The sequence below is a fragment of the Nipponia nippon genome, unplaced genomic scaffold, assembly GCF_047370975.1.
Source record: "Nipponia nippon isolate SJK-2023a ecotype South Korea unplaced genomic scaffold, ASM4737097v1 scaffold_4, whole genome shotgun sequence".
Classification (NCBI taxonomy): domain Eukaryota; kingdom Metazoa; phylum Chordata; class Aves; order Pelecaniformes; family Threskiornithidae; genus Nipponia; species Nipponia nippon.
In genome coordinates this window covers 100771466-100797979 of record NW_028262358.1, presented here as the reverse complement: position 1 = coordinate 100797979, position 26514 = coordinate 100771466, and the positions used below count along the sequence as shown (strand labels likewise).

The window sequence follows — 26514 nt, the reverse complement described above, 5'->3', positions numbered from 1 at the left end:
CAGGATAGGATCTGCATCTGCTTTCAGTTGGCTAGATTCTGGCAATTCAAGGCTGGCAGGCTCAGTATCGCAGATTTTGTGAGTCCACTTCTGCAGCACTGAGCTCCCCCAGAAGCCAAGAGCTCCTGCTTCTGGTTGATGTGCCTTGGGTAATCACTGGAGTGGTTTTGCTGAATCTAGTCTGGCGCTATTGTTCAAATAAGCATAAACTAACTGAAATTGCCCCAACATACTTGGTATTGCAGCAACTTATTTTCTCTGAAATTAACCTTTTGCTCAGATTGCATATTCCAGTTACTATGGATGTTTCCCAGAACTTCTTTGCTCTTCCATGTGTCCCTCCTCTAAACAATAATCATCACCTGAATCACCCTTTGAATGAGATGTTGCAAAACTATACACATCGCTATCTAGGTAATGTTAGACTGTTGGGAATAAAGTGGTTTGTAATGTTCTGCTCTAAATCACCATCTGAGGCTTTGGGGAGGACTGTAAGGAAAGGTGTGTAATGCTGCTGTAGGATTAAGTCCTTCAGATCTCGGTGCTCCCTGCAGCATCTGTGAAAGCTGCAGGCAGGTGGGCATTGAAAACAAAACTAGTCTGGTTAAACACATATTGCTCATCTGTTGACAAGTGTCTCATTCCTTTTACAGGATTGTGAGGGCTTTATGGTTTTTTCTTAGAATTACAGTCACCCTGTTAAGAGTATTCAGAATAAAGGGGAATGTTGGCATCATTTAGCCTGCTGCTGTAACTAGATGTTCTGAGTATATACTTTTTAGTTAACTTTTCTCTGTATGAAACTCTTTCAGCTTTTGCTCTAAAATAAGTGTGGTAGTTATTGCTCTTTATTTGATTTCCTTCCATAAGCTGATGGCAGTAAAACTATCAAGATTTTTCTTCAGACAACCTGCCTGCAGTGAAAATTTAGTTCTTTATAAAAGTCTAGAAAATTAGGCAACTAATTCCTTATAGCCTAAATATTTGCAAGTCTTTTTTATGCTGAAATACAAAGTAGTCAAATATGCAGGGAATAAAAGACTGTAAAGCTGTATTTTTACTGACATAGATATTGTAAATTTTGTTGTAAATATTAATATGTTTTCATTAGCTCACAAGGTAACTGCATTTCCTTTACGATTTTATTGATTCTGATTCTTCCAGAAGGAGCTTTCCCATAATTCAGAGGTCAGTTATCTTTAATTCAGCTGAGAAACTGTAAAGCCTTTACATTCAGCATCAGAACTAGACTTCTATACATGTAGCTGGTGCCATTGAATGAAGCATAACCACTCATGTAAAAAAAAAAAAAACAAACAAACAAAAAAAACAAAAAAACAAACAAACATACATACCGGTTTGTCAATTTAGACCATAAGACTAAAAGCTAGTAGGAAAGCAAAAACGCACAGACTTCATACTTAACATCAGATGGTCTGATTCAGTCCTGCATAATCCATGTATGTTGCTAACATAGTCTTCTTACAATAAGGAAATAAAGTGGCAGTAACTGTATTTATTGAAGTTCTCTGCTTTCTCGTTCAATCAAATGATTTAAAAAAAAAATTGAATCACATATAGGAATCTTCTCAATAGTCCCCAGAGCTCAGTCTCTTAGCAATGGTTTTCCTCACTGAACCCCAGTAAAATACATAGCTGCAGAATATTTGAGTGAACTGTCTGCTTCAATAAAATGGATTGCATTGTGATTTTATGGTTTGATGCTGAGCCTGAGCAGGAGAATTCAGACTTGTGCAATTATGTGTTGAGCAGATAGTCTCTTTAACTAAAGAGGTTATGAGGTGTAGCAATAATATGACCATTACCTAAGAACTGTATGTGACCTAAAGGTATTTTTAGAAAAATGCTACTTAAAGTTATACATTTTTTTCCAGATCTAGAGAAAAAGCAACTAAAAACTAAAACATGAAAGTCCTTTCTCCTTCTGTCCTATTCATATTCTTTATGCTGTAGGCAAGTGAAACCAATGTCTGTTAAATGCAAATAAAAGTGCTTCTCTATCTTCTGTGAAGGAAAATAAACATTGAAAATCCTTATAGTAGGACATCTGAAAACCTGAGAAATTTGTCAGCACCAAGTACAAGTTCCCTATTTGTATGTATCGTGTCTTGAGCCTGCTCCTTGTCAAACAGGGTAAATAGATCTTGTGATCTGGGGTACTTTCTCCAGAAGCTCAAAGGACTGGTTGTGTCATCAGGCAGGTTTTCAGACTGAGAGAATTTAAACAGCTTCCCATGAGATGCCTGCAGCAATGCTGCAGAAGGCAGCTTGCACAGGGTTACACGTTGACTTCGGAAGCCGTATCTGGTGGTTGTTTTTGGTGGTTTGTTGATGCAAGCTCCACCCTCACACCACAAAATTATATCCAGACTTTTTAACAAACAGATGAGAAATACATCCTAGGATAGTATTTATTTTAATAAGCACTCACGTTGTAGTAGTGCCCAGCTAACAAAGACGCTCTTGTCCAACACAGCATGCAATCCCAGTTATAAAAGTAGTCAGGAAGAAAGAGCGAAATGTAGAGAAGTGCATGTTGTCAGGATAGCACAGCTGAGTAGATTAAGTTTGTATGGTTGTTTTTAAGTGAAGTGTTGATGACTTGAATGTTCTGTTTCTCCTCTCTTCTTCCAGGAGAGGGAAGGAAAGTTCTCCTGCTGTTATCCTACTGCTTTTGTCCTTTCCAGTTGCTATTGCATGTGCTTGAAGCTGGCATTTTTCCTGATCAGAATGCTCCACCTTCTCTGTGAAGTGCCCCAGTGCACAGCGGTTTTATTGAAGTAACAGCAAAGAAGGGAGCATCATTCTGCAATGCACACCTGGTTTCTTTGACTAGAGAAGGGAGGAGAGTCAAGAAGTCTGAGGAACCAAGAATGAGTGTGCTGGTAGACATGTGATAGGACATCAGATGAGATGGACTGAGTTTTTACCACCAATAACCAGCTGTGTTACCTTACTGCCACTGAACCAGAAGTGCCAGATCTGCTTGCAGGTCAGCTCCTGAACTGCTCCCATTATCAGCCACATCCAATTATCATATTAAGGTAATCTCTTTGCTAGGAGTTTGATGTGGTCACCAGTTGACCTGCAAGCAGGTCTTGAGTTATTTTTGTCATGGCCCTGTTTACTGAGCTGATGTAGCTAGTATGCGATTAAATGATCTATTTCATTTTCTTTGGTATGTGCAGACTTAATAAGCAAGAAATAAAACTCTAAATTGGGAGTGGCCACCTTGTTGCAGTGAAACCCTATGCAAATTATGAGTTACTCAGGGGTGGCTGCTGCGCAGGACTGTTTTACATAGCTACGTGGCCTACCATGGTAGCGCAGCTGTAGTTGTATATGTTGCACTGGAAGAAGCAGAGGCTGCTAAGGAAGCTGAAACTGGTGTCATCAGATCACCCAGGAGCTGCCATTTGCATGCCTAGATCAGCCTGTCACTGAATTAGGAAATTCTTCCATCAGGACAACTTGTTGTAACCTCCTGCCACTGAATCAGAGCTTCCTCTGGCCACGACGCTTTGCGGTGTGTCTTGTGCCCGCTGAGCGTGTGAACGGCTTGCTGTATGGCATCCAGGGAAGGGAATCTTCCACAGAAGGGAATCTGTTAGCCTTCAGTCTCCTTTATTTGAGACCTCACTGAATTGAGTTTGACAGCACTGCGATGTAAGCAGATTTGAAAGACCCATATTAACAGTAACCATATTACCCATTGTTGTGAACTGGGCTGTGAAACAACCAAAACATGGCTAAAAACACACTTTAATGTTCTGTACCCAAGCAATGTTTGCAGTGTTAGGCTGTAAATCTGCATTTTAAATATTTTCTCTCAAATCTCTGCTTACTTTGGCTTGCTGTGTTGCTCTTCCTTTTAACTTGTTTTCTTTGCTTGATTTCATTGTGCTTTTTTTTTTTTTTTTTTAAACAAGGCAACACCGATTCAAATGAATAGGTTTCTCACTTCATTGTGGCAGACAGGACATTTATCTTCATAATCTTTCAAGCTGATCCATAGGTAGAATGTGTGCATACTGTGGCATTTGGAGAGCTGTGCATGAAATATCTGAAACACCAGATCCGTTAGCTTCTGAAACTGAAAATTGCCTCCCAAGTATGTCCTGCACTGCTTCCCTGCTGCTGGCTAGTGAGTGCCCTGCAGAGGGGAAGACCACCCCCCTGGTGCTCTGCAGGCCCCGGGAACGCACTGTTCTTTTGAGGAGGACTAGGAGTCTCTTAGCTACTCTGATCTTTGCTTCAAAAGGGGCATGCACACAACCTGGCACTGTGCACACTTGTTTCTGCATTGCTGTCCCTGGTAAATCACTCAAGTGCTTGCCTTCACTGTGGTCCCCAGATCTCTTCTGCACCAGCAGACTGAGAAGGAGCCAGAGACTGCTCAGTCTCTGCAGCAGGGAGTTCTGCAAAGTTAGCTACAAAAAACAGCAGGGAGTCAGAGGTTTTCTGGAGACCATAAAGAAGAGTACTCTTATCATTTCCTTCTGCAGCTGTAATACACATTAGGTGCTCTGGTTCACTCAAAAGCATCAGATTGCCAGAAATTGAAGGCTTGCCTTGAGGGGACTCTTCCCCTCCTTATCCACAAGCAGGTGAATTCTTCAGACATCATCTCAAAGGGAAAAATGCAACATTTCTGCAGGATTCAAAGCTCTTAACTGTTAGCCTTCTGTTGTGTAGGGTCTATGAAAACTTCCAGAAACACAACAATAAAGCAAAAATGCTTCGTTCTCAGAAGGAGAGCTGTGTGGCTGCCCGCAGAGCAGGTGTCTCCTGTGAAATCTGAAGAAGCCTTTAGAGAATGCAGGTTGGAAGTTGCCATTCTTATGTGGTTGTAATAACAGTTGTATCATAAGTTTGTAGCTCTCAGTTCCTAGCTGTGAATGTCTAATACCTGAATAGCTGTTTGCTGGCCTTTTGTGAACTGTATAAGCCTTTTCTTGAGATTACCGAAATGGGCAATGCTGAAGTGAATGATGCTGCAGTTAAAGCTGCTGCATCCTCTTAGGCTGAGCCATCTGAGCAAACAAAGTAGAGTTTCCAGATTTTCTCACTCCTTCCTTTGCTTTGAAATAAAATATCTAGGGGTTTTTTTGTGTTTAATGAGAACTAATTATAAATAGGAAAAGAGTTTTTTGTTTTGTTTTAGTTCTGTACAACAGTATGGCTACGTGTTTTATCACGAGTAAAAAAATTTTGGTCCATTACGTGTAAACATGTAACTTGTACATAGAAATTGCTTACAGTAACAATGAGCGGGTGTTCCTCTGGGATTAAAAAGTGAACTAGATCCAATCTTATTGAAACAAAAAATAATACAGATTAACTGTTATATTTGGCAGGCACAATCATACTTTTTTTTTTTAAGGGAATGGTCTGTTATATTTGTTTTTACTTATGCAATAGTCACAAGTGAATGCTTTGAATTGTGGGTCTGATTACACTGAGATTTTTACTTTGTACATTAAAGTGGAAATTTTTAATAGTTGAAGTTATAAATTGTATATTTCGAACACTATTTCTCATGTGGGGCAGCTCTTACGGTGTCAAGAGCAGATGTTGTTTTCCTCTTGTTCTTATTTTCTCACATTTTAAAAAAAAACCACAGCATTCAGGGCCTTCTGGATTAGTGATTTGTTGTATTGGGCCTTTTCCCTTCCTCTGAAACAGTCTTTGCCAGAAACTGCATAGTGGAATCTTAACTCGAAATTAGAGAAAGCAGTTTTTATGGACTTAGTGCGTAACACTGCTGGAAAAGTGTAATCTTGAAAAATGAAGTTTTAACTCCATAAGTGACAGTAGGAAGATAATTTTTTATTTCAGTGGAATTGTTGCACCTGAACTGTAAGATCAGACCGTCTGGCTGCTACCTTGCACTAAATAGTGTGTGGTACCTGCAGCATCAGCAGTAAGGTTATAAAAATCTTGTTTGAATTTCTTGGATACTGTTCAGAATATACTTGTCAACTGACTTGTTACAAATAATGTTCAGTTAAAATTTATTGTGCATGCCTTTTTTTTTTTTTGGAAAAAAATTCATGTAAGTAATATTCTGTTTACTCTATGCTGGATGATCTTTTGTTCACATATTTACTGAATATCTCAGTTTGCCAATATCTTGTTTCTTGCCTTGAAAGCAAAACTTGATCAACAATGCAATTGATTGCATTTCGAAGGCGAAGGAACAGCATGAATGCAAAACATACAGCGTTATGCAGGGGTTTTGCCTACCATTACAATACAAGGCATTACCCATCTGGTATCACAGCTTAACTGAGAGATGGGTAGATTTTCCAGAGATGCTCGTACGGACCTTCTGTGAGGATCAATATGAGACTTGGCATACTAAATGATATTAATCAAGATCTGAATATTAGTTAGATCTTCCCGATAAAATTCCCAGATGGTCCAGACTAGAGAAGTGGTGATAATAAGTGGGTAAACCTTCCAAATAGCGCTTTGGTTTTTGGTGACTGGAGGCACTTCGAAGAAGAGTGTAGGTTTAATACAGCTAACTTCTAGAAACAAGGAGTACAGCCATTGGTATTGGCAGAGCAAGGTGGGCATGCTACCTAGAACATACGGGTTGGAAAAACTAAGCTTCATTAGATAATGAAAATATTTATTAAAGATAATTAAACAGCTGCATGGATTCTTGAATTCAGAATTGAAATGGTTTCATTAATTTCTTGTTTTATATTTGAATTAAAAGTAATTGAATTAATCCATTTTAAAAGGTGGCTTGGATTACTGCTTCAGCATCTTGCTTTGTAGTCATGCTCTCAGAAGGTTATTTCGCTAGCAGGCAATTAACTTTCAGGGGCAGGAAACTACAAAGTTAAAGGGTGTCTTCAATGCAACAGAGAAAAAAACGTAACAAAACCTGCTGGCTGGAAGCTGAAGACCGATTTAAAGACACCCTTCAACCTCATGCTTTTTGGTTCGTTCTTGATGGTTAAAATCATGGCAAATGGTTGAGATTTTGTTCTTTATGTAATCCAGAAAAATTTACCACTTTAGATTGAATGATAACGAGTGTCTGACTGAAGCGTGTCTTATTCATTAGATGTATAAAGTTAAATGCTGGTTCTGTACATGTCTATGATTCCTCTTTAATTATATTGATATAGGGATTTTGTGGATGTAGGTCAGCTTCCATGGATCCAGTTCTAGGGCTGAGGCACAAGAACAGAATAGCTTTCTTAAGCTCTCATTAATTAATATTCACTGCTTTGTTGATAAGTCAGTTATATGCATGATGGGTACTGATGCAGTGGTGGGGTGTTTTTCTGTTAATGGTGCTAACTTGCTGGCAGTTTTCCTAGTAAATAGCTAATTACTGCGTTGGATCTCATCACTGCCTAATGCCATGAAAATAAATAATAACGTAATACTATGTTCCTTTTGTTTTTTTAGGTAATAATCTACGGGGATTTGCCAAAAAATAAAGAAAATGTAATATATTTATCAAATCATCAGTGTACAGGTTTGTATTTTTTTGTTTGTCTTAGAACTTTTATAGATTTAAAAAATCTGCTTCTCTCTTTACTGTGTCTCTTTCCAGCCTTGCCCTAACAAGCAAGAACTTCCAGTTCAGAACTTCTAGTTCAGAAACCTTTAATGATATTTTTATGTACAACGTGCACTTTTTGTTTCATCAGTGGCAATTGAAAAGTAATTTAACTAAACATTTTGGGCTTTTCTCTTTGCAGTTGATTGGATTATTGCGGACATGCTGGCAATTAGGCAGAATGCTCTCGGGCATGTCCGGTATGTCTTGAAAGATGGGTTAAAATGGCTTCCGCTGTACGGGTGGTATTTTTCACAGGTAAGTCCATTCACTTTTTCCTTGCTGTTTGTGGGTCAAATCTGTAAGATGTACTTTCCTTCCGTTTATCGTACATGCTGGGAAGATGTAGTTTTGAGCTGGCACTTGTTTATTTGAGCATGAAAATACCTGGTTTCACTCAGTGTAGTTAGATATGTATCTTAGTTGAGAGACAGTTATTAAAGAATCAGTTTACTTTTCTGAATGAATACTTCTTATGGACACTGTTTATTACTAGAATTAAAACTGTAGAGTCTGCTAGAAGCATTTCAGAATATTCTAGAACTTTATTCTTTTTACAATCCAAACCGCCACTTAGCAGTAGGTGTAAACAGACTTTATTTTCTGTGTATGGGTTTTTTTTTTTTAATCATGCTACAAATTGGGAGTAAATTGACATTGCTGTGGTGTACTTATTTATTTGTCAATTGTTTGGTTTTAGCACAATATAGAAGAGGAAATTTGGACCTTAGTATAGTGTGGAGGAAAAGCAGATCCCAGCCTCCATTAAAGTGTTGATGGTTTTCCTTTGGACTTCAGTTAAACAAAAACCTAAGTCTAACAGTATTCCTATTACTACCTTTTGCTTTCTCCTCTTCCTGCATAATGTTCCTCTTGTTCCTTTTACTTTGAGAACTCAACCTGATGTGACTCAAAATTATACAATTGCTGAAGAAACAGTGGGCCGTGGTCACTGTACAGCCAGCATACTGAGTGGATGTGAGTTTTAATCTAAAATGATGGATAACAGTGTAGATGGCTTTACCTGCCTAAAATCGTCTCTGTCTGTTCTTTGCTTTTTCTGCAAGCAGGACTGTTTCTATATACAAATGAAATAAAGTGTAGAGGCTGATATTTTTGGAAGTATTGGTATGTTTTGCTAGGTGATCAGAAATGGTTTCACAGTATTTGTCTCAGGATTTAGATGGGTGCTTACTTGTTAGAATAGAAATGGATTGAGTTTTGGGTAACTGTTCTGGAGTCTCGCCAAGGTTTAAGCAGCCTAACCACTCATCCGTGACAGCCTCCAAGAAGCTACTGTAGGTTGGATTGGGCTTAGAGAGTGTTGGGTGTGGAGAGGTACAGATGCATGAACTGCCTAATTAATATGCTGAAGAATAGGAAGTGCCTTAAACAGGGGCCTTTCCCAGCAATCAGATGTTGCCTTTTAGCTTGGGTGTAGGTACCTAATTTGAACAGAGGTTCACAGTCTTGGATCATGTCACATAAGATGCCTATCACTAGGGTGTGAACTGTCTCACCATTTTATCTTAGAGCACAGGTAGTGGTTGAGGTTCCTACTGTCTCTTCAGCGTGTAAGAGGTTAGATTGTCCCCTGAGATACTGGGAGATCAAGGTTCAATGTTTTCAGCCTGATGGCTGAAAATGTTTGTTGTCTTCTGGATGAGTGCCTTAGCAAGTAGGCTCTAAATCTAGACTGGAACATGGGTGGTTGCCATCCTTCCTTCTACAATCACTATGTTTAGAAAACAATATGCTGTAGAGAAAATAAGAAAACTGTTCACAATTTCTTTTTATTGGTGGATTTGCTGTCCCAGTCCCCTAAATAAGTACAGACTGTCACACCCTGTCATACCTCACTGAGGGTATCAGTTGGGAGAAAATGGACTCTCTGTTGTCTGATGCTTGTCCCCGCTAATGGCTCTGGTTCCGTACATTTTTCTTCCACTAAAGCGACCAGTCTGCTGCATGGAAATATTTTGCTCTTTATCCTTGCCCGTGGTCATTACATTGGTTGTGATTTATGTCTGCTTTAATTAAAATACAGACAGGATATATATATTCCATCGGCTATCATGAGGTGTCCAGAAATTATTTTTTTTTCCAAGATTTTGGAAAATTACTATTGCTATCTGGAATATCCGGCACTCAGTTTCCTGACTGCTATATTGACTGTTAAAAGAAGGTTCCTGTGGAAATTAATCTGACTGTAGCCTACATTTTTAATCAAAACATATATATTCAATAAAATCTGTTCAGCTTTGGATTCCTCAAAACATAAAACTTCTACAAGATTTAGTGGGGGATGATTATATATATATTTTTATATATATATTTAATTCAGTGACACAAATGAAAGCCAGCTTACTAGCAGTGGTGATGCGTGTGTGTTTAAAGGACAGAGACGGGATGCAGCAGGACTGCAGTGCAAGCTAATAGGTATTTTTATTGTTTTTATCACACCAAACAGTGCAAAAACATAAAACACTTCCTGCCTTTCCTGTTGATGTTCTGTCAGTGATGTCATTTACACTCCACTAAAAGTTTCCAGAGCCACGTAATTACGCCATGCTCACGGAATTCATATTCCCTACCTCAGGTAAACATCCTGTTTGGAAATAAACGTGGTCTGGATGTCCAGGAGAGCGAAATTCAGGCACAAAGGAAGTATATTTGTAAACATAATCCATTGTTGACTAAGAGGGGGGCTTTTAAAGTACAGCGGAAAAAAATTATAACCTTAAAAACAGTACTTCCAGAAATCTGTTTTGAAAAGCGTTCATATATTTGATCTCTTACTGAAAAGGAAATGCAATACAAATTGGGGAATTTGAGCTATATACAATTGCATAACTAGCATTCTTCTTTGGAGGCAGCTATGTAATAGCAAGAAAAGAAAAGAACCACTTAAATTAACCTGTAATGTTCCGGGTTTGATTTATTAGGTAGAGCTATTTCTTTTCATAGAACTGGCTTTACTATTTTTGGGTGGATCTGAAATTTTTTTTTTTCCCCTATCTTTCTCTACCAAAATGCAGCTAGCTCGTATTCATCTTATACCACGTGGTGAGGCTGGGGTGTAATTTTGATAAGTATTTTTGATATCGCAGAGTTTGCTTGATGTTTTAACATAGGAAGTATGTCTTTGTCTTCTCTGTTATTCAGCATCAGCTTGTGCACCCTTTTGGTTGTTACTGAATTTTCGCCAAATATTTAGCTGTTACGGCATCTTGCCTCTCTTTAGCTTTGTAACCCTGTGCCATAGGGGAGGTGACATATTTATGTAGTTGGGTTGTATGCAGCGAATGGTGATCTTACGATAGGTAATTTGTCTGTTCTTACGTTACGTGACTGTATGCCGTATTTACTTGAGAAGTACAAATCTATTTCTGAGCATTAAAAAGTCTGAGATAGGGACACCAAACCTGTCTTTGGTATTGTGATGTCCCTTAGCAAACCGTACAATAGTGACTTGATTTCTCCAAGTTCACAAATTAAACGAGGAAAAGGTGGTTCAGTATTTTCCCAGTTTACAGCAGCTGGTTAGTAATTTGATAAACAGGGGAAGACTTTGATTCCAGCCCTCCCTCATTTATCAACGCTTGACCTAGCTGAGCTCACACAGAATGATGACTTACCAGTTACATGGAAGTCTTGTGTAGCAGGTGCGTTATTTCTCATACCGAACTGAGTTTGCCCTTCCTGAAAGCGGTTGTTGTGGTGAGTGTCGCTGTACAGAATAAGACTTCTACTTCCCTCAAATGGTGTCAGATCTTAAAAACGGTCTTACATGTGGAGTGTGTAGATAACATGTGGCGCTCTGTTTGCCACACAGCTGATGAAACATTTTTCTGTTCATGCCATTATCTCCCTGGTAAACTGCTTGTGGGCTGGTGCTGGTACGATGCCCCAGCCTGCTAAAGGCCAAGCTGAGTGGACTGGGGGATTCTGTTCTTGGTTTGGTCCCCTGCCAGCCACAGCAGCACAGCTGAGAGTTGCAGCTGGCTACTTCACTTGGAAGGGAACCACAGACAATAATGTTAAGACAGAATATTTAATATGGACTTAATGTACCATTGACTTTCTGTTCCTTTTCACTGCAGCTTTTGGAGAACAACTTAAAAGTCATGTCAGATACCACTAGCTAAGCAGCTGCACAGCCTTCTCTCCATGCCATGAAAAGCAAAGGCTGAGAGCACTTTGCATAACCACCTCTTCTGCCTGCCTCCTCCTAACCCCTCAAACTTTATTCCTGTCCATGCCATGCAAGTAAAATAATAGCTCCTCACACACGCACCACCACCCATTTCTACAGTGTACTGTATCTTTTCCTGAGACAAGACATTTGAATGAGGTTCAGCTCATAGTAATTTTAATCTTACTGTCACCTTTCTGTTAAGAGTGTGTAAAACTGTAAATGGACAGAAATTATCTGACAAATCCTAATGCCAACAGTCAGGGTGGGTAGAAAAGAATATTACCAAGTTAGGGAATCAGTTAGAAAACCCATGAGAACAATGTACCTTAAAAATGAAATTCTCTTAGGTGGAAGCTATATTTTTTTTTTCCCAGAATTCATTGTATCAGTAGTTCGTTTTGGAGCGTGTTTGTTTATGTCCTCTTGTAGCTACGCTGTAGATAAAACAAAGTAATGGAAGAGGGAAATGATGAGGCAAATTTTATTTCTTTATAACCCTCTTTCTTTGTGTGTACTTTGCCATAGTCCTTTTACTGAAGTTTTTGTGATACATTGTGCGGAACAACTTATAAAATGAATCTTTTCCAGGAAATGGTCTAACTTTTAATAATGATTTTCAGTAAAAATACTTTTATAAAATCCTTTGCCTTCTAAAGATTTTGTGTTTCTTATTGTTATCTCGGTGTATAACTTCTTTATTAAAAGTTTGATTCTCTAATAAAGTGCATAGAAGTTTTCAAGACCTACGCTAGCTGCATTTGTGCTACTCATAAATTTTGTGTGTATAGGTACAATACTTGTAATTCCAGTATTTGCATTAGTCACTATTTAAGAGCGGGCACATAAAATTGGAAACATTGACCTATAATTACTTGTATGTGAGTAACTTCAGTTGTGTGATTTTTTTTTTTTTCCCTTGATACACAACATAAGCTGCTTGTCAATGTTGTCAGGAATAGATAGATCCCTGGGGTCGGTTCCAATGTTGTCTTCCAGTTAATTATTTTAACACCTTTAAACAAGACACTTCAGGTGTCTTATAATAATTTTTTTTTTTTTTAGACCTGATCTTTATTTAAACAGATTTTGTGAACTTAAGTGCATGTAAATGTAAAATTACTTTCAGGTGCTTTCATCCTAGCAGAAAACATCTTGTGGGTGATTTGCAGTGTGAGTCATAAAGGCGACTTGTCACTGTTGTCTTGTTTGTTCTTCTATCAACTATTCTACATTAAACTACTTAAATATTTAATACTTTTCATTTTTTTTCTCTGTTAGCATGGAGGAGTCTATGTAAAAAGAAGTGCCAAATTCAATGAAAAAGAAATGAGAGAGAAGTTGCGGTCCCAGATGAAAGCTGAGACTCCGGTAAGATTATACCTTCCTTCCCCTGCTTCTCATTTCTTTGACTGTTTTGATGGCAAAGGCTTACTGGAGAAATGAGCCGTGCCTGATACCTACAAACTGCAAGATGATATCATAGATTTGTTTTCTTTCTGTATTTTTACAGTTACTTTCTGTGATTAGAGTGATAACTCTAATTAAACTGAGGAAAATTTCATTAGTCCTTTATGAATGATACGAACTTTGTAATTCTGTCTGTAGAGGGCAGGGGGGATCTGGACTAAATCTTAGAACATGAGCTGTAGCACCTTCCTTTAGAAACCACTGTCAGTGTTCCCTGTGTTTTAAAAGACAACATTTTGACTACTGTATGCTTGTGAGAGACTGGTATTTTTGTAGAATACCGGTTGTTTGATCTTATGAAAGTCAAGAACCATTCTTACCAAATCTTAATTAGTCATCCCAATGATCAATCATTTTTAATGGCAGTGATATCTTAGAACTGAGTAACTTTGTCTGCCACGCTTGGAGGAGGAAAAAAAAACCCAAAAGACGTGAACTCTTGATAATTTTCTATTTGAAGAATGATTGTCAGTGCCAAGTGACTTTTCTCATGACTCCCTGTATGGTTTGTGGCTCAGTGGTTAGAATCACTGTGCTTCGCTTCCATTATTTGCTGTGCATTAAAATGTTTTCTGCCTTTTTGGCTAGACTTAAGAAAACCAACTCAGCAAGCCTTGATATAGACCAGTTACGCTTTCATTTTATTTAAAATGATGTGATTAGGACTTGCCACTCCAAATACTAAGTGGCAAACCTTTTATAAGCTGAGGCTTGGGTAAAAGGAATGCATAGGTTGTTTCGACCTTCATAATAGTCATCTTTCTTTATTTTTTGGAGTTAGTGTGTTTATGTTTGTGCATGTGTGTCTGTTGAAAAAGTAAACTGGCCTTACACTCACTGAGAGGCTTAAATGAGTAAAGCATCCCTGTTTAAGACAGTGCTCAAACTCATTTTGTCTTAAACTAAGATTTAGCATGAACAGGGTTTTTTTTATTTTTAACTAAGATAAGAATGTGGATCTACTTCCAGTTTTTAGCATATAAGTTACGAAGGCCAGAAATACATTACGACAACTAAACTTTTTCTGTGCAATGTCTAATCTGATGATGTCCACATGGAGAAGATGGCCATATTCAATAGTGGTAACTTGTGCCCACATTACCAGGCAGGGTCCTGGGATATGAAAAGGCTGCATTGCACTATTTTCTGTATGTCAGTGGCAAAGATTCTACTTTCTGTAAAACTTGTGGTGTAATGGAATAAGCAAAGACAAATTGCAGGATGTATGAAACATACTTGTAGTCACCCCCCTAAGCAATCGCTCTCCGTGCAGAGTGCTGGTTAACTTTGCTTTAGTTAGTCTGGATGAAGTATCCCAGGAAGGTGTTTTCCTGCATAGGCCCATGGATTTCTTGCTAGCCAAAGAGGCAGCTTCTGGTTGATTCTGGCTTTCTGGCTTCCCTCTGCACCCCCTAAAATGCAGGGATTTTTTGTAATAATAAGGTTTTGATTGTGATAAGAGTTTTGATTTGAACTCTGCATGAAATTAGTCTGCTTTAAAAAAAAATGTGTATTTTTTCTTAATACAATATTAGGAAGATGTGCCTGGAAACTCATCTAATTCTGCATCTCTTTGGAAACCTGCAAATGATGTTCAGTGTTGCTCCAGTGCTATAAATTGACAGGACAAGTTAATGTGTGATTTCAGCCCAATTGGAATGTAAGGAGACATTTAAGCATAAAGCTTTTTTTTTTAAAGCTACATCTGCCATGGGTTCTGCTTTCCATGGTGGATGTCTACATGTGATTAATAAATGAAATAAATGCAGAAGGCTTTTTTCTGGAATCATCTTTCTTCTCCCTTCTCAGTTGTGTGCGGATTGAAAACCTATATGTAACCTACCTAAGCTAATGCCAAATTAATTTGGGACCACTTGGGTACACTTGTTTTTCGGTGTAATTTGGCTATCTGGAAGTTCGGTAGTGTTGAAAATGGGCACAGAACCTGGATGTGCTTACCAGGCAGATGTTGCCGTTTTCATCGTATTATCTAGGGTAGCAATATAGAAGAGAAGTAAGTGTAACTGCTGCAGAAATGCATTGTGGTTTAAATCTCTTTCAGTCAAACCATACAGGGAGTGACACTTAAGTTTTACAAAACCAAAGCTGTCAAAAGCCTATTTACTGAGACAAATGTTTGCATCTGCTGGGGTAAAAGACACAGACCATTGAGTTGTCATTTGAGGGAAGACTAAATTTTGTATAATCCACTTTATCTGAGAATTTAAATGTAGATGCTGTAAATGCCCTTTTACCTATAATTACTGTTGGGAGAAGAACGTGATAACCTGTGTCCTTACTGCATTATTCATGAAGAAACTTTGCAGTTTTGCAGCTTAGCGTGACATTCACAAGCAACCATATTGCTTTTAAAATGAACACATTTTAATCAGTAAAGCAAGTACGCCCTGAACTCATCAGCTTCATGTGAAAATAATTAATTTACTACTCTGGAATTTTTATTGAAATATATGCACCAGATGCTACAGCTCAGGGTGGGCTTTTCCTCAGTTCAGTGAGCAGCTGTTGTTGCTTGGTCATTCTGAGCGAATGTGGTGGAGTTTGTTCTTTAATGTAGTGTTAGAGAAAAGCTTGCCTTTCAGCTGCTAAGGAAAGAATGATATGCCAATAGAGAGGAGATGGACGGGAATGTGTGTTAAGGGTCACTTTGTTATTTACGGTTTCTCCACATACAGTTTAAACAAAAGAATCCAAATGATTAATGTTCAGTCTGTCTGGAGCCATCCCTGTTCCCATTAAGAAACTGAAGACATGTAGGAAGGCAGAACCAGTCTTCTGTTCTCGTTAGCGTAGCAAGGCCTTTAGTTGTTTTACTGCCTCATGTCATGTGGTTCTTTTTTAATGAAAAGTAAATTGGAGGTGGAATGTGGACCGGAAAAATTAGGCTGCCTCTTGGCCTCTACATTCACAGTAGAACTGGATTAGTGATCTGGTATGCTTGATTTTGTGTAGGGACGGTGGACTGCATCATGCTCCTTGCTCGCCTTGTTTTATGACTTCGGCCCACCTGCCTGCCTTAAACAGCCCCTTTGTCTGTCCTGCTGTTCGCAGTTGGTCCACCCTTCTTCCTAGATCCAGCACAGCAATGCTAGACAAGCACAAAACTCTGATGCTAGACTGAAATGCGGTTGCACCTGTGTTTTCTTAGTGGAGATCTTGAACTAATAAATTTTCTTATTTCTCTCTGGAAATTATTTTGCTTCTCAAACCGTCATTGAACTATACACTCAAATGGTTCATTATTGGCCTTTTGTTGGGAAAACTCAGTTGATTTTGTTTAAAATTGCATAAAATTTGGCTGATTGTTAACAAATTGCAATCTTACGTCTTGTTGTGAGAGCAGAGACTGTCACACGGTTTGAAGGACACTTTTGTGTGAATGTTGTTTTAATGTAAGCCATAACAAGGTAAACACGTTTCTCAGTGTAACAACATATCCGGCTGGACACTTGATATACGCAATCTGCTTGTTTTATAAAGTAAGTTAACTCTTCTGAACAGCAAACTATTCTGTTTAATAACTGAAAATGTAACTTGTATTTCTTTTTATCATGCATCGAGGGTAGGAAATCTGCATTCTGAGATGTGGGATTTAACCCATTACAGCCAATATTTAGCTGGTTACTATGTGTTTTGGTTTTGTCATTCATTCAGTCACAGAATAAATCTTTGTAATGTGAAGCAGTGCCAATCAAACAGTAAAAACCTGGCGGGGACAGGTACATTAATACAACTGCTGTAAGGCTTAATGTAATTATTTAGTCCTATAGTCCTAATTTGCAAATCCCTGACAACTTCTTTGTAAATCCTGGATGTCTTTGCCTGCTTTCCTCACATCATCTTGTGTATTTCGTTCCAGTTATACCAGATATGCTTTCTCGTACCATATCCTTTTCAGTCATTGATCTGAGTGTTAATGTTACTCATCCAGTTCACCAGAAGCGTATCTTCTAGGCAGCGGTCTAAATGGATTCAGATATGAATCTGTCCAGTTGTCAGGTTGCAATACTAATATTAAAACTAGGCAAATGCATTTTTTTAATATAATTCTGAACCTTGTAAATAAAAATATTTAATTGTTTTCCCCTTGTCACCCACCCGGGAACAGCACAGTAAATGCAAGATACCTTTAGTCAGTAGTTACAACTTCTTGACGCCCTATGATCTTCTAAAGTGGCAGCCAGTCTTTCCAGGACACCCTCCAAAGCCCTGTCCTCAGCCAGGTTTTATCGCCTTCTCCTTCTCTTGTATTTTTATGGTATCTGGGCTGACTTTGTTCTGTACCCTAGGTACTCGTGTGTTGCTTCATGCCTCTTTCCCCTGCTCCACCCATACCAGCTCCTTTTGTGGCACTCTGATCTATCTCAAGGACTTTCTCAGCTGCCCTACTCCCCCCTCTGGAAGCACAGCCCCTCTCGGTGCCATTGCTGTTTCTTTTTGCCTGGGAGACCTTGACAACACTGGAGAAATTAATGGAGTTGCTGTTCAGGTGAAAGCAGTTACCATCACCCATTCATTTCATTCGTGGATTGTGGCAAGTTCACTGACACTACGCTGGGGGCTCAGCAGGCAACCCCTGCCTCTTTTCTGGTTTTCTGGCTCCAACAAGAATCAGTAGCGTTCTACTAAATGAATCCTGATCCACTTGAAGCTTTCAAATTGATGAGAGAGAGCAAGTGTATTGACACCAACCCATTACACAGAAACAGGCATGAAAGTACCATGTAACTGAACATAGGGACCTACTCTGCTTGGGTTAAAATTGGTATATCAATGAATCAGGGACTATGGTAATGCAAAATATTCTGTGCCATCTTGAACACGAGCACTGTATTTTGCAGTCACTGCGATAAAGTGCGTAACTTTTATGTAGCTAATTGCCTTAAATGAAAAATTCTGTATAAAAAATTGCCTTAGCTGCAGCTACTGTTTCTAGGCAATTAAAATGCTCCTACAACTCAACAGTTCTTAATCCAAGTTTAGGGGAGCTTATTTAGTTATTAAAAACTTAGAGATTTGTAGTTCTTATAATCTTTGGAAATAGTGCTTAAGGATTTAGCTTCTGCTGCCCATGATGGGAGAAGAGAAAAGCCAGTCATACAAGTAGATTTGGTAGGCTGAATTGCACTGGCAGAATATCTTTGTCTTGTGCAGGACTGTACATGAGTATAAGTAGGACATCTGTTTACATTCATGAATTTTACTCAGGTAAAGTAGTCCTAATGAGCTACATATTAGGTTTATATATGCTGAATTGAAAGCAAAGGCCACTTCTCTGTCTTGTTGGTATGCTTTCAATTCAGAGATATTCAGATTCTGGTCAACAAACCTGTTTGGCTGCTTGTGTTTTAGAGGTTTACAGCAATAATTATAATTTCAACCCCTGCTTTGTATTACACACATAGGACTGGAGTAAGTAGATACAATTCTCTGTTGTGTAATCGGCTTTCTGTGGCTGATTATCTGCTTTGAAGACCAGTAATGTTGTTGCATGATTTTAAGTGCTGACCTCTGTACCAAGAATGATATTCCTATCCTGTGTGCTTCACTTTCTTTGCTCTGTCAGTTATTACCTGGTCCAGCCACTGTATTACCCTTTGGAGCTGAGCATTCAGTCTTTAATGGCGGGGGAGTAACCTCATCTTGAAGTACCGTTTTAAGGATCCAAATTATGTGATTTGAATATAAGCACATTTATGAAAAAAAAATTGCATCTGGATTTGAATATTACATCCTTTCCAGCTAATTCTGAAAAATTTTACTTAGTCACTTAAATATATCAAGTGTACTTCATAGATGAAATGTTTACATGACTGGGGGAAATGTGGACTGCAGCTAAGGATTCCTATACTCATCCCTGTGCTTATGCTAGTCGTGTTATAAAGAAGTAAGCACCTTGCCTCTTAAACTCATTTTCTTTTGTTCTTTCCCCACCAAATCTGTATGCATCTTGGGTTTCTGCCAGTCCTTGAACATGCTTGGACGTCACCTGCCTCTGCAATCTGCCAGTTCTCCTCCTCCCCAAACACACCACGACAAGTACAGCCTTTCCTCTAGCTGTCTCTACTCCACTCTGCTGACACTGGTTTTGCCATTCTTAATTTTTTTTTTTTTTCTTTTTCCCCTGCCAGATTCTAGGCTATTGTACTCAGTTCTCTTACTTGATCTCCTGCTGGCTTCACTGGTTGGCACAGTTCCTAGATTTCTTCCCTCCTCTGCATTTTCGCGCATCTTTCAAGCTTGCTCACTGTGGGGTGATTCTGGAGAGTTCTCTTGCTGGGTCCTGTCTTTCTGCATTCAGCCTTTTCTCTAGCTGTTCTGCAATCATGAAGCGCAAATACCAGGACACTCTAATGCTTTGTGGGCCAGAAGCACAAAGTTATATTCCTGTGCCTCTCTTTCTGGGGTTTTATTTAACTTTGCATCTTTTCATGATGTGCACTCCCACTTGTCAGTGTCTTCCCGTACTCACTGATAATCCTCCTTGGACTGTTTTGTAAATCCACTCTCTCTTTCTTTGAAATATTTCTTGAGACTTATTTCTGCAAAGATAACAAAAGAAGTAGGTAGTCTAGGCACAGTAGGCAGGATTTTACTGTGAATATGTCATATTCAGCTCCATGCTAGTTACTGTTGGTGGCTGTAGACTTTTCTTCTGCAGATGAGCCCCCAATATGAAATTTTCACTGCTTAAGTGATGTTTTGCATCAACTTCGTATGTAGGAGATTATGCAAGACACACCAAAAAAGAGAGAGAGAGAGATGGAAACCTCTGTTCTGTTTCAAAAGCTAATGGAAAATTCATCAAATTTGACTGCTTCTATTTGGGTACATAATTTTACACTCAGATATGCAGATACTTAGGCAACCTTTACCTGTGTAGTAATTTGAGAACCCATAGACAGTTGTTGCTGAATAGGCAAGCAAACTAATTTACTTGGGAAATCTAACCTTGCAGACATGCATGCTTAAAGAAATCTGACTTTAAAGTTCAAATCATGCGAAACTATGAGTTTAAGTTCATAATATATTTTATGTCTAATACAGTGAGATGCATAAAGGCACATAAGTTAGCTGTTCTATCATAATTTCAATTTATAGTATTTCTGATTATGAATGAAATTAAATGTATATTTCAGTATAACGAAGGACTAGATGCAAGATCAGCATTAAAGAAAAAAAATATAATTTAGGTCATTGTGACATATTTGACTGTCTTTTCAAAAATCTCTTCTTATTCCACTTAATAAAACTGATACTCTTGTTGATATCAGCTGCTCCCGACTTGCTCACTTCTGTTGACGTGTGCTGTCTCCCTTCCTAAATCACCTTGGCAACTTTCTGTGGTGTACATTTAAAGAAAATTATTTTGAACCTCAAACAGTAAGTTTCTTAGAGCTAAGAAATTTTAGCTCAAGTATTCCGATTTTCTTCGGATACATACAGTAATGGGTGGTGTGAACTCAGTACAATATGGACCTATCAAGTGATGATAATTTCTGTAAAAGGAATTGGCTTACATTCATTTTAAGAACTTGTCTGTTTTGTTTCTTTTTAATCCCACAGATGTATTTAGTGATTTTTCCAGAGGGGACTCGTTACAATCCAGAAATACCAAAAGTCATTGCAGATAGTCAATCATTTGCTGAAAAGGAAGGTAAGCAAAAAAAGTTTTGAAATAATTCTTTTGTTGTGATGTTAACATGTTATATAAAATTGTTGTACAGTATGAAGGTGGTCCCACCTTAACTGGACTATTAAGCCTGCCTGATTGATACTTAAAGGTTAGAATAGCATAAGCCAGTGTTTCTCTTACCACAGAGTAAGATGAGAGTAGCTTATATACAGACATTTTATGCATTTCACATTGTGCAAGAGTATTAATTCTCAAGAAAACCCTTTCTAGTTTCTGTCTATATTGGTGTATTTACGGACACTTCTTTTCTTGCTCCTTCAGGGACATAAGAATTACCGACATTGGATCAGGGCACTGTTCTATCTAAGTTGACATTATAACTCTGATTACAATTGTTACTCAATATAAAGAATACGTTGCATAGAGATTGTTGTGCCTTAAAAGAAAAAGCCTTCCATCATTTCATTTTTAATTACTGTTAGTACTGCCATGGCTTTTTGGTTTTGTTCCTCTCTCACCTTTCAGTCTCACCCTTCTTTGGTTGAACTTTATTCTGTAGTCGCTTTGATTGTTGGCGTCGTCTCTATAATCACAGATGGAATTACTTCATCTTTGGAAAGGCTTGCAAAAAATCCAAGAGTCCCAAGCTTTTTCATTTTTTCTCACATCATATGCACAATACACGTAAACTTTTAAGTACAACAGTTGAGTGAACATGTTTCCTGGTTTTGTTTTTTCCTGTTGACCAAAAGTGAAATAATTCACTCTGAAGGTAAACAAAGAATAACAAATAGGTCTGGTAAATTCATTTCTGTGACACACTGAAATGAATTCACAAGTCTGTGAATCAGCCTGTTGATATCATCAAGCTATTAAGTATTGTTAGCTCTTGTCCAAAAGGATATATGCTTTTCTTCTCCTCTTTGGGAAGAATGGAATTTGTTTGCGTGTATGAGCAGGAGAGCTTAAGTCATAACGTATTTATTCATCGCTTCAGCTTCCTGTCGGAAATGAAAGTCAAATGTTTCATTTAGGTTGGAGGTTCTTTGAGAGTTCAGAGGGGGTGTTTGATGGGGATTTTTTTCCTCTCTCCTCCTTTTTCAGGGAAAAGAAAGGGATCTCATCATTATTTTAATAAACCTCTTAATTTTATCTCTGTAGTCTGCAAAACAGTAAAACACTGCTTTTGTGCCTTCAGAGTACCTGCTCCTTTCTTTTAGTGCTTTTCTCTCTGGTATTGGTCTCCTTTTATTTTGTAAGGGTTAATCCTTTTAAAAACTCTCAAGACAAATATTTATTAAACAAGAAGCATCTCCAATTCTAGTGCAGAATCCTCTTGATCTGCCTTTCCCCACTGGTAAATTCTTTTGTTGTTGGTCTCTCCTCAACTTTTTATATGGAGAGAACGGGAAGCAGTCTGCATGGGACCCTGCTCCCCTGCATGTTCATGCAAAGATTGATACTCACTTGAACTAGAGCATCCCTCGTACAAGCATGCTGAGAAGCAGGGATGGCTGACACTGAAAGCTGGGTACCAAACTACTCTGGCAGCTGAGAGCTGTGAGGCACATACCAGTACCTCAGGGACCTGCAAGGACGGGGAATTCCACATGGCCACCAGCAGGAGATGACAACAACTGCCACCCGGCAGCCCCAGTGCCACCATGGTCCTGGCTGCTGGCCACGTGCTGGGGCTGCAGCACGGGAGCCCTGACCAAACACCTCGCCAGCTGGTCGTGTGTAGATTGAGTGCTCGCCGTGCTCCTTGTAAGCATGCGAAGGCTGTTACGTGACACCGCTGAGCTGAACTAAAAACGCACAATTGCAGCCTTCTTTTATTAAAAGAGCCCGGAGGCTTCTTGTTTCCTACAGTTTTAGGAAAGGTAGTAATGCCCAGTAGTTCTGCCAGTCAGAGGAGTGAGGACTTACTGTAACTTACAGTTTAAAATTTGCACTTCATTCCTTTTGGGGATATAAAGAAGTCTGATAATTTTGTCTTGTCGTCTTAGTATATTTGTTACAGAGCACAGTACTTCAGTGTTGGCTTTACAGATATGTAGGGGAATTTTGGGGGGTTTTTTATACCTTGAAATGTAAGCTTTATAATTTTTTTTTCCTACATTTTTGCACAATTTTACGTTGAGAAAATACTGCAAGTGTAACATTGTAAAAAGTGGTTTAATTAAGAAGAATTAAACTTCACACTGAAGTTAGGACCAGAGATACTGTACCCAAAGATAACAAAGCTGTTCCTAGAGCAAAAGCATAACTCATGTTTATCATGCTGTCTGAAATACTATTTTTGACATAAGTGTGTGTCTATGTTGTAGTAGTTTTGCACAGAGCAAGTATGAAAAGGTTTTGTGGGGTTTGTGCTTACTTTTATTCTCCGTGGGCTGGATTATTTTCTAGAGAAGGTTCATTGGTTTAAGCAGAATTATTGGGCTGAATTTAATTACCTGGTCTTCGTGTGACCAGCTGATGATCTGCATCTCATATCTTGATGTTCTTTTTAAGCAAACACCAGTTTTGGACACAGTTGCTGCCTCTTTACAATTGGTCCTAGGACCAGTTCAACAAGAAGAAATGTTAAAAAAAAAAAAAAGGCTTAGGTTGACTTCCAAAGGAATATTTTGACATTGCTGGTTTCAACTATTATGTCTTTCCTCATTGATATGAATATATAAATAAATCTTACCTGTTTATGAATAGGATGGAAGGATATCAAGCAGCAAAAGAATTTAAAGGTGATTTGAGGTCGCCCTTGAAAGGCAACTTTTTAAAATACTGATAATACATCATGTTACAGTTTGTTCTGCTATAGGACTTGGGTTCTACACAAAATTTTGACTCCTAGCAAGAGCAGACGGTTTTCCTCTTTCTGAAACGCAGGCAAATCAAACGCACAGGGTAGATCTAATAGATCTGTGTGGATCTGGGTATGAGTACGTTGAGACTGAAGGCTATAAAGCACAGAGGAACTTCTAGGGAAGGAGTTGGACTGTGTACTTTCTTGCTATTTTTAGAAAGAAATAAAGGATATTATACAGCAAAAAATTAAATCCATGGACTGATCTTCCAAATTTGTCATTAACTACCTTGCAAGGTCTAGTTGAAGGTACTGTCAGGGTTTTTTTTATTAAAGCCGAAGAATTCCAAAAACATCTAGAGGTAAAATTGATAAAATTAGGGCATTAATATTCATGGTTTTCATGTTGGAGACTGACATATGCGTATCAGCCTTCAGCACTGATGGATTTGACACAGCAAAACTCTACTCTGATTAATTTGAACTCTTTTGTAAGTTCTGTCCACAGTTGTATTCAATGAGATACAGAAAGTTGCTTACTTCCAAGAATACTGGTTTTATGGCGATGAACTGAGAATGTTGTCATCTAAGGGTAATGCTAGTACCCTCAGAAACTGAAGGTTACTCATTCTACACATTTTACAAGTGGCAGAAAATTCCAATCAGATCAGATTCTTATCCAGGATAGAACAGGAAGCATTTTAAAACTCAAAATAAACTTGTTTGATTGCATTGGGGAAGGAAATAGGTGCTTCCCGAAGTTTAAAAACAAAAGCAAAAATTACCTCTCTAAAACTAAGTTGTTTGGTTACTTGTGATAGGATTAATGCAGGAGTTATTCATAGAACAAGTTGAATTCCGTGGAGTTGAGAAAATTAATCCAGTATTTATCTTTGTTGGCCAAAACAGCAATATTTGCTGGGGTTTCACAGCCACAGCAAATCGTGTAAGCAATGTCACCAGAATATCAGACGAAGACGTGTCAGGTTTTCTCATTTCCATTGGAGGCAAAGGAAACCCCCCACTTCCAAGCCAATGGGGCTATGTGCCATGTAGCTGGATTTGAACCTGATACACCTAGTTGTCCTCTCCTGACAGAAAGCAGGTGGCTGCGTGAGATAATTCCAGCAATTGCTACCAGGACAGGCTCTCTCTTTCTCCATGTTTTAGTGTGGTTGGTGAGTCGTGTTTCTAGTGGGACATCTTGTAAGATTCTCATAATCAAATATTTCTTCCTCTACTCTCTTGAAGATCTAAATGTGATAGCATGTGTTTTGCCCCTTGTCTCCTGAGCTTTTGGCTTCCAACTTCCAGTATTTAAGTATATTGTCAATTAATATACTTAATTGTATATTAAGTCAGTAATCGTAGCTTAGAGTTCGCTTTAGTTTTCCATTGTACAGGAGTAGTCAGCTAACGTGATTCCCGTCTTCAAGATCTGATGCATTCATTCAGTTGGTTTACACATTGGTGACCCCTTTTAGGCTCCAATCTTAAGTTTAGGCATCTTAAAAGTGCAGCAATTCTTCCACGTTAGTCAGTTGGCTTGAGTTGCTGAGTCCAAGGAATTATAATATGTAGGTGGCACTCATATTTTCATAGGGATTTGACTCTAATCTTGTAATAATGATAGAAGGGGTAATTTTTATTTTATGTATTTATTTCAAACTGTAAATCTTTTAAGGCTGGGTCTTTTTAATGGTACCGGACTACAGAACAAAATTTCCATAAAACCCACAAAATACATGATTATTATTTTTTGTACCAGCTTCTGGTATAAAATTTGTTCCATTTATATCTTCCCAAAATATATATATGTGTAGATTTCTGATCATCTTCTAGTAGCTAGACCTCTATAATGTTCCAGACAACCACAAATTTCTTAGGTTTAGTAGAGTATGAATTTTATCCAAATGTTAAGAAATGGCATTTTAAAAATTTGAAAATAAATAGGAATAATCCAAAGCCCTCCTACTCCTAATTGTGAAAAGTTACTAACTCTGAAAAGTCAAAGAGAAAGGGGTAAGAAGCTTGTTAAATTTAATTTGGCTTGCTTTTGCTGAATGAAGACAAAACAATCTTCCCTGGTGAAAGGCATTTATGGAATTTTGTATTAATGTTTGACTTCTAACAAAGGTCATTTAATCAAGCAAACATTTCAGTTATTCATTTATTATCTTCCTTGTTTTTATGCAGAAAAGTTGCAAATGTAAATCGTTTTTAGTGCTAAGTTTATCTTCACTAGTGTCATGCTTTCTGCTAAGATGTTTGTACGTGTGGGATACGCTTATCTCAAAATTGCTTTTACAAGTCATGTAGAAAAGAGGTATTTCAACTGAGCTAATCAAAAATGTTTCCCTTCTAGATCTTGGCATTGGGTTTAGATTGTATTTTAAAGCAATCTGAAGTATTTAATATCCACAACTGTTATTTGGAACTGTCTCTAAAGAAAATCACTTTTGGTGATGTTTTTTTCCACATACTTTCATGTAAGCAAGCTTGATGTAGAAGTGCACAGTAAGATGTGGAAAGGAGAATATAATTTTTAAAAAGGAGGGGGGGGATACCTTGAGTAGCATTTGAGAGACGTACCATTAGGATGAATAAAGGATTTCTGTTATTAAAAGTCTTAGGAAATTAAGTTTAGGAAAGCAAGAAGCCACTACATATTCTTCTTGAGGGGATTACTTGCATTTCTTGTACTTCAGTTCATGGTAACAGAAAACACTTTTTACAAAGCATGCAATTTTTTAATACTATCATCAGCTGAGTCCTAT

The 26514-nt window shown here is 38.2% G+C and overlaps 1 protein-coding gene across 1 annotated transcript in view; it reads left to right on the top strand.

The window, feature by feature from the left end:
• Positions 1-26514, top strand: part of AGPAT5 (1-acylglycerol-3-phosphate O-acyltransferase 5) — a 61255-nt gene that overhangs the window by 9882 nt on the left and 24859 nt on the right. Inside the window, exons 2-5 of the mRNA XM_087775070.1 lie at positions 7453-7522; positions 7749-7864; positions 13083-13172; positions 20859-20949. Of these exons, the coding sequence (XP_087631196.1) occupies positions 7453-7522; positions 7749-7864; positions 13083-13172; positions 20859-20949 (367 nt within the window). The remainder of the gene's footprint in view (positions 1-7452; positions 7523-7748; positions 7865-13082; positions 13173-20858; positions 20950-26514) is intronic.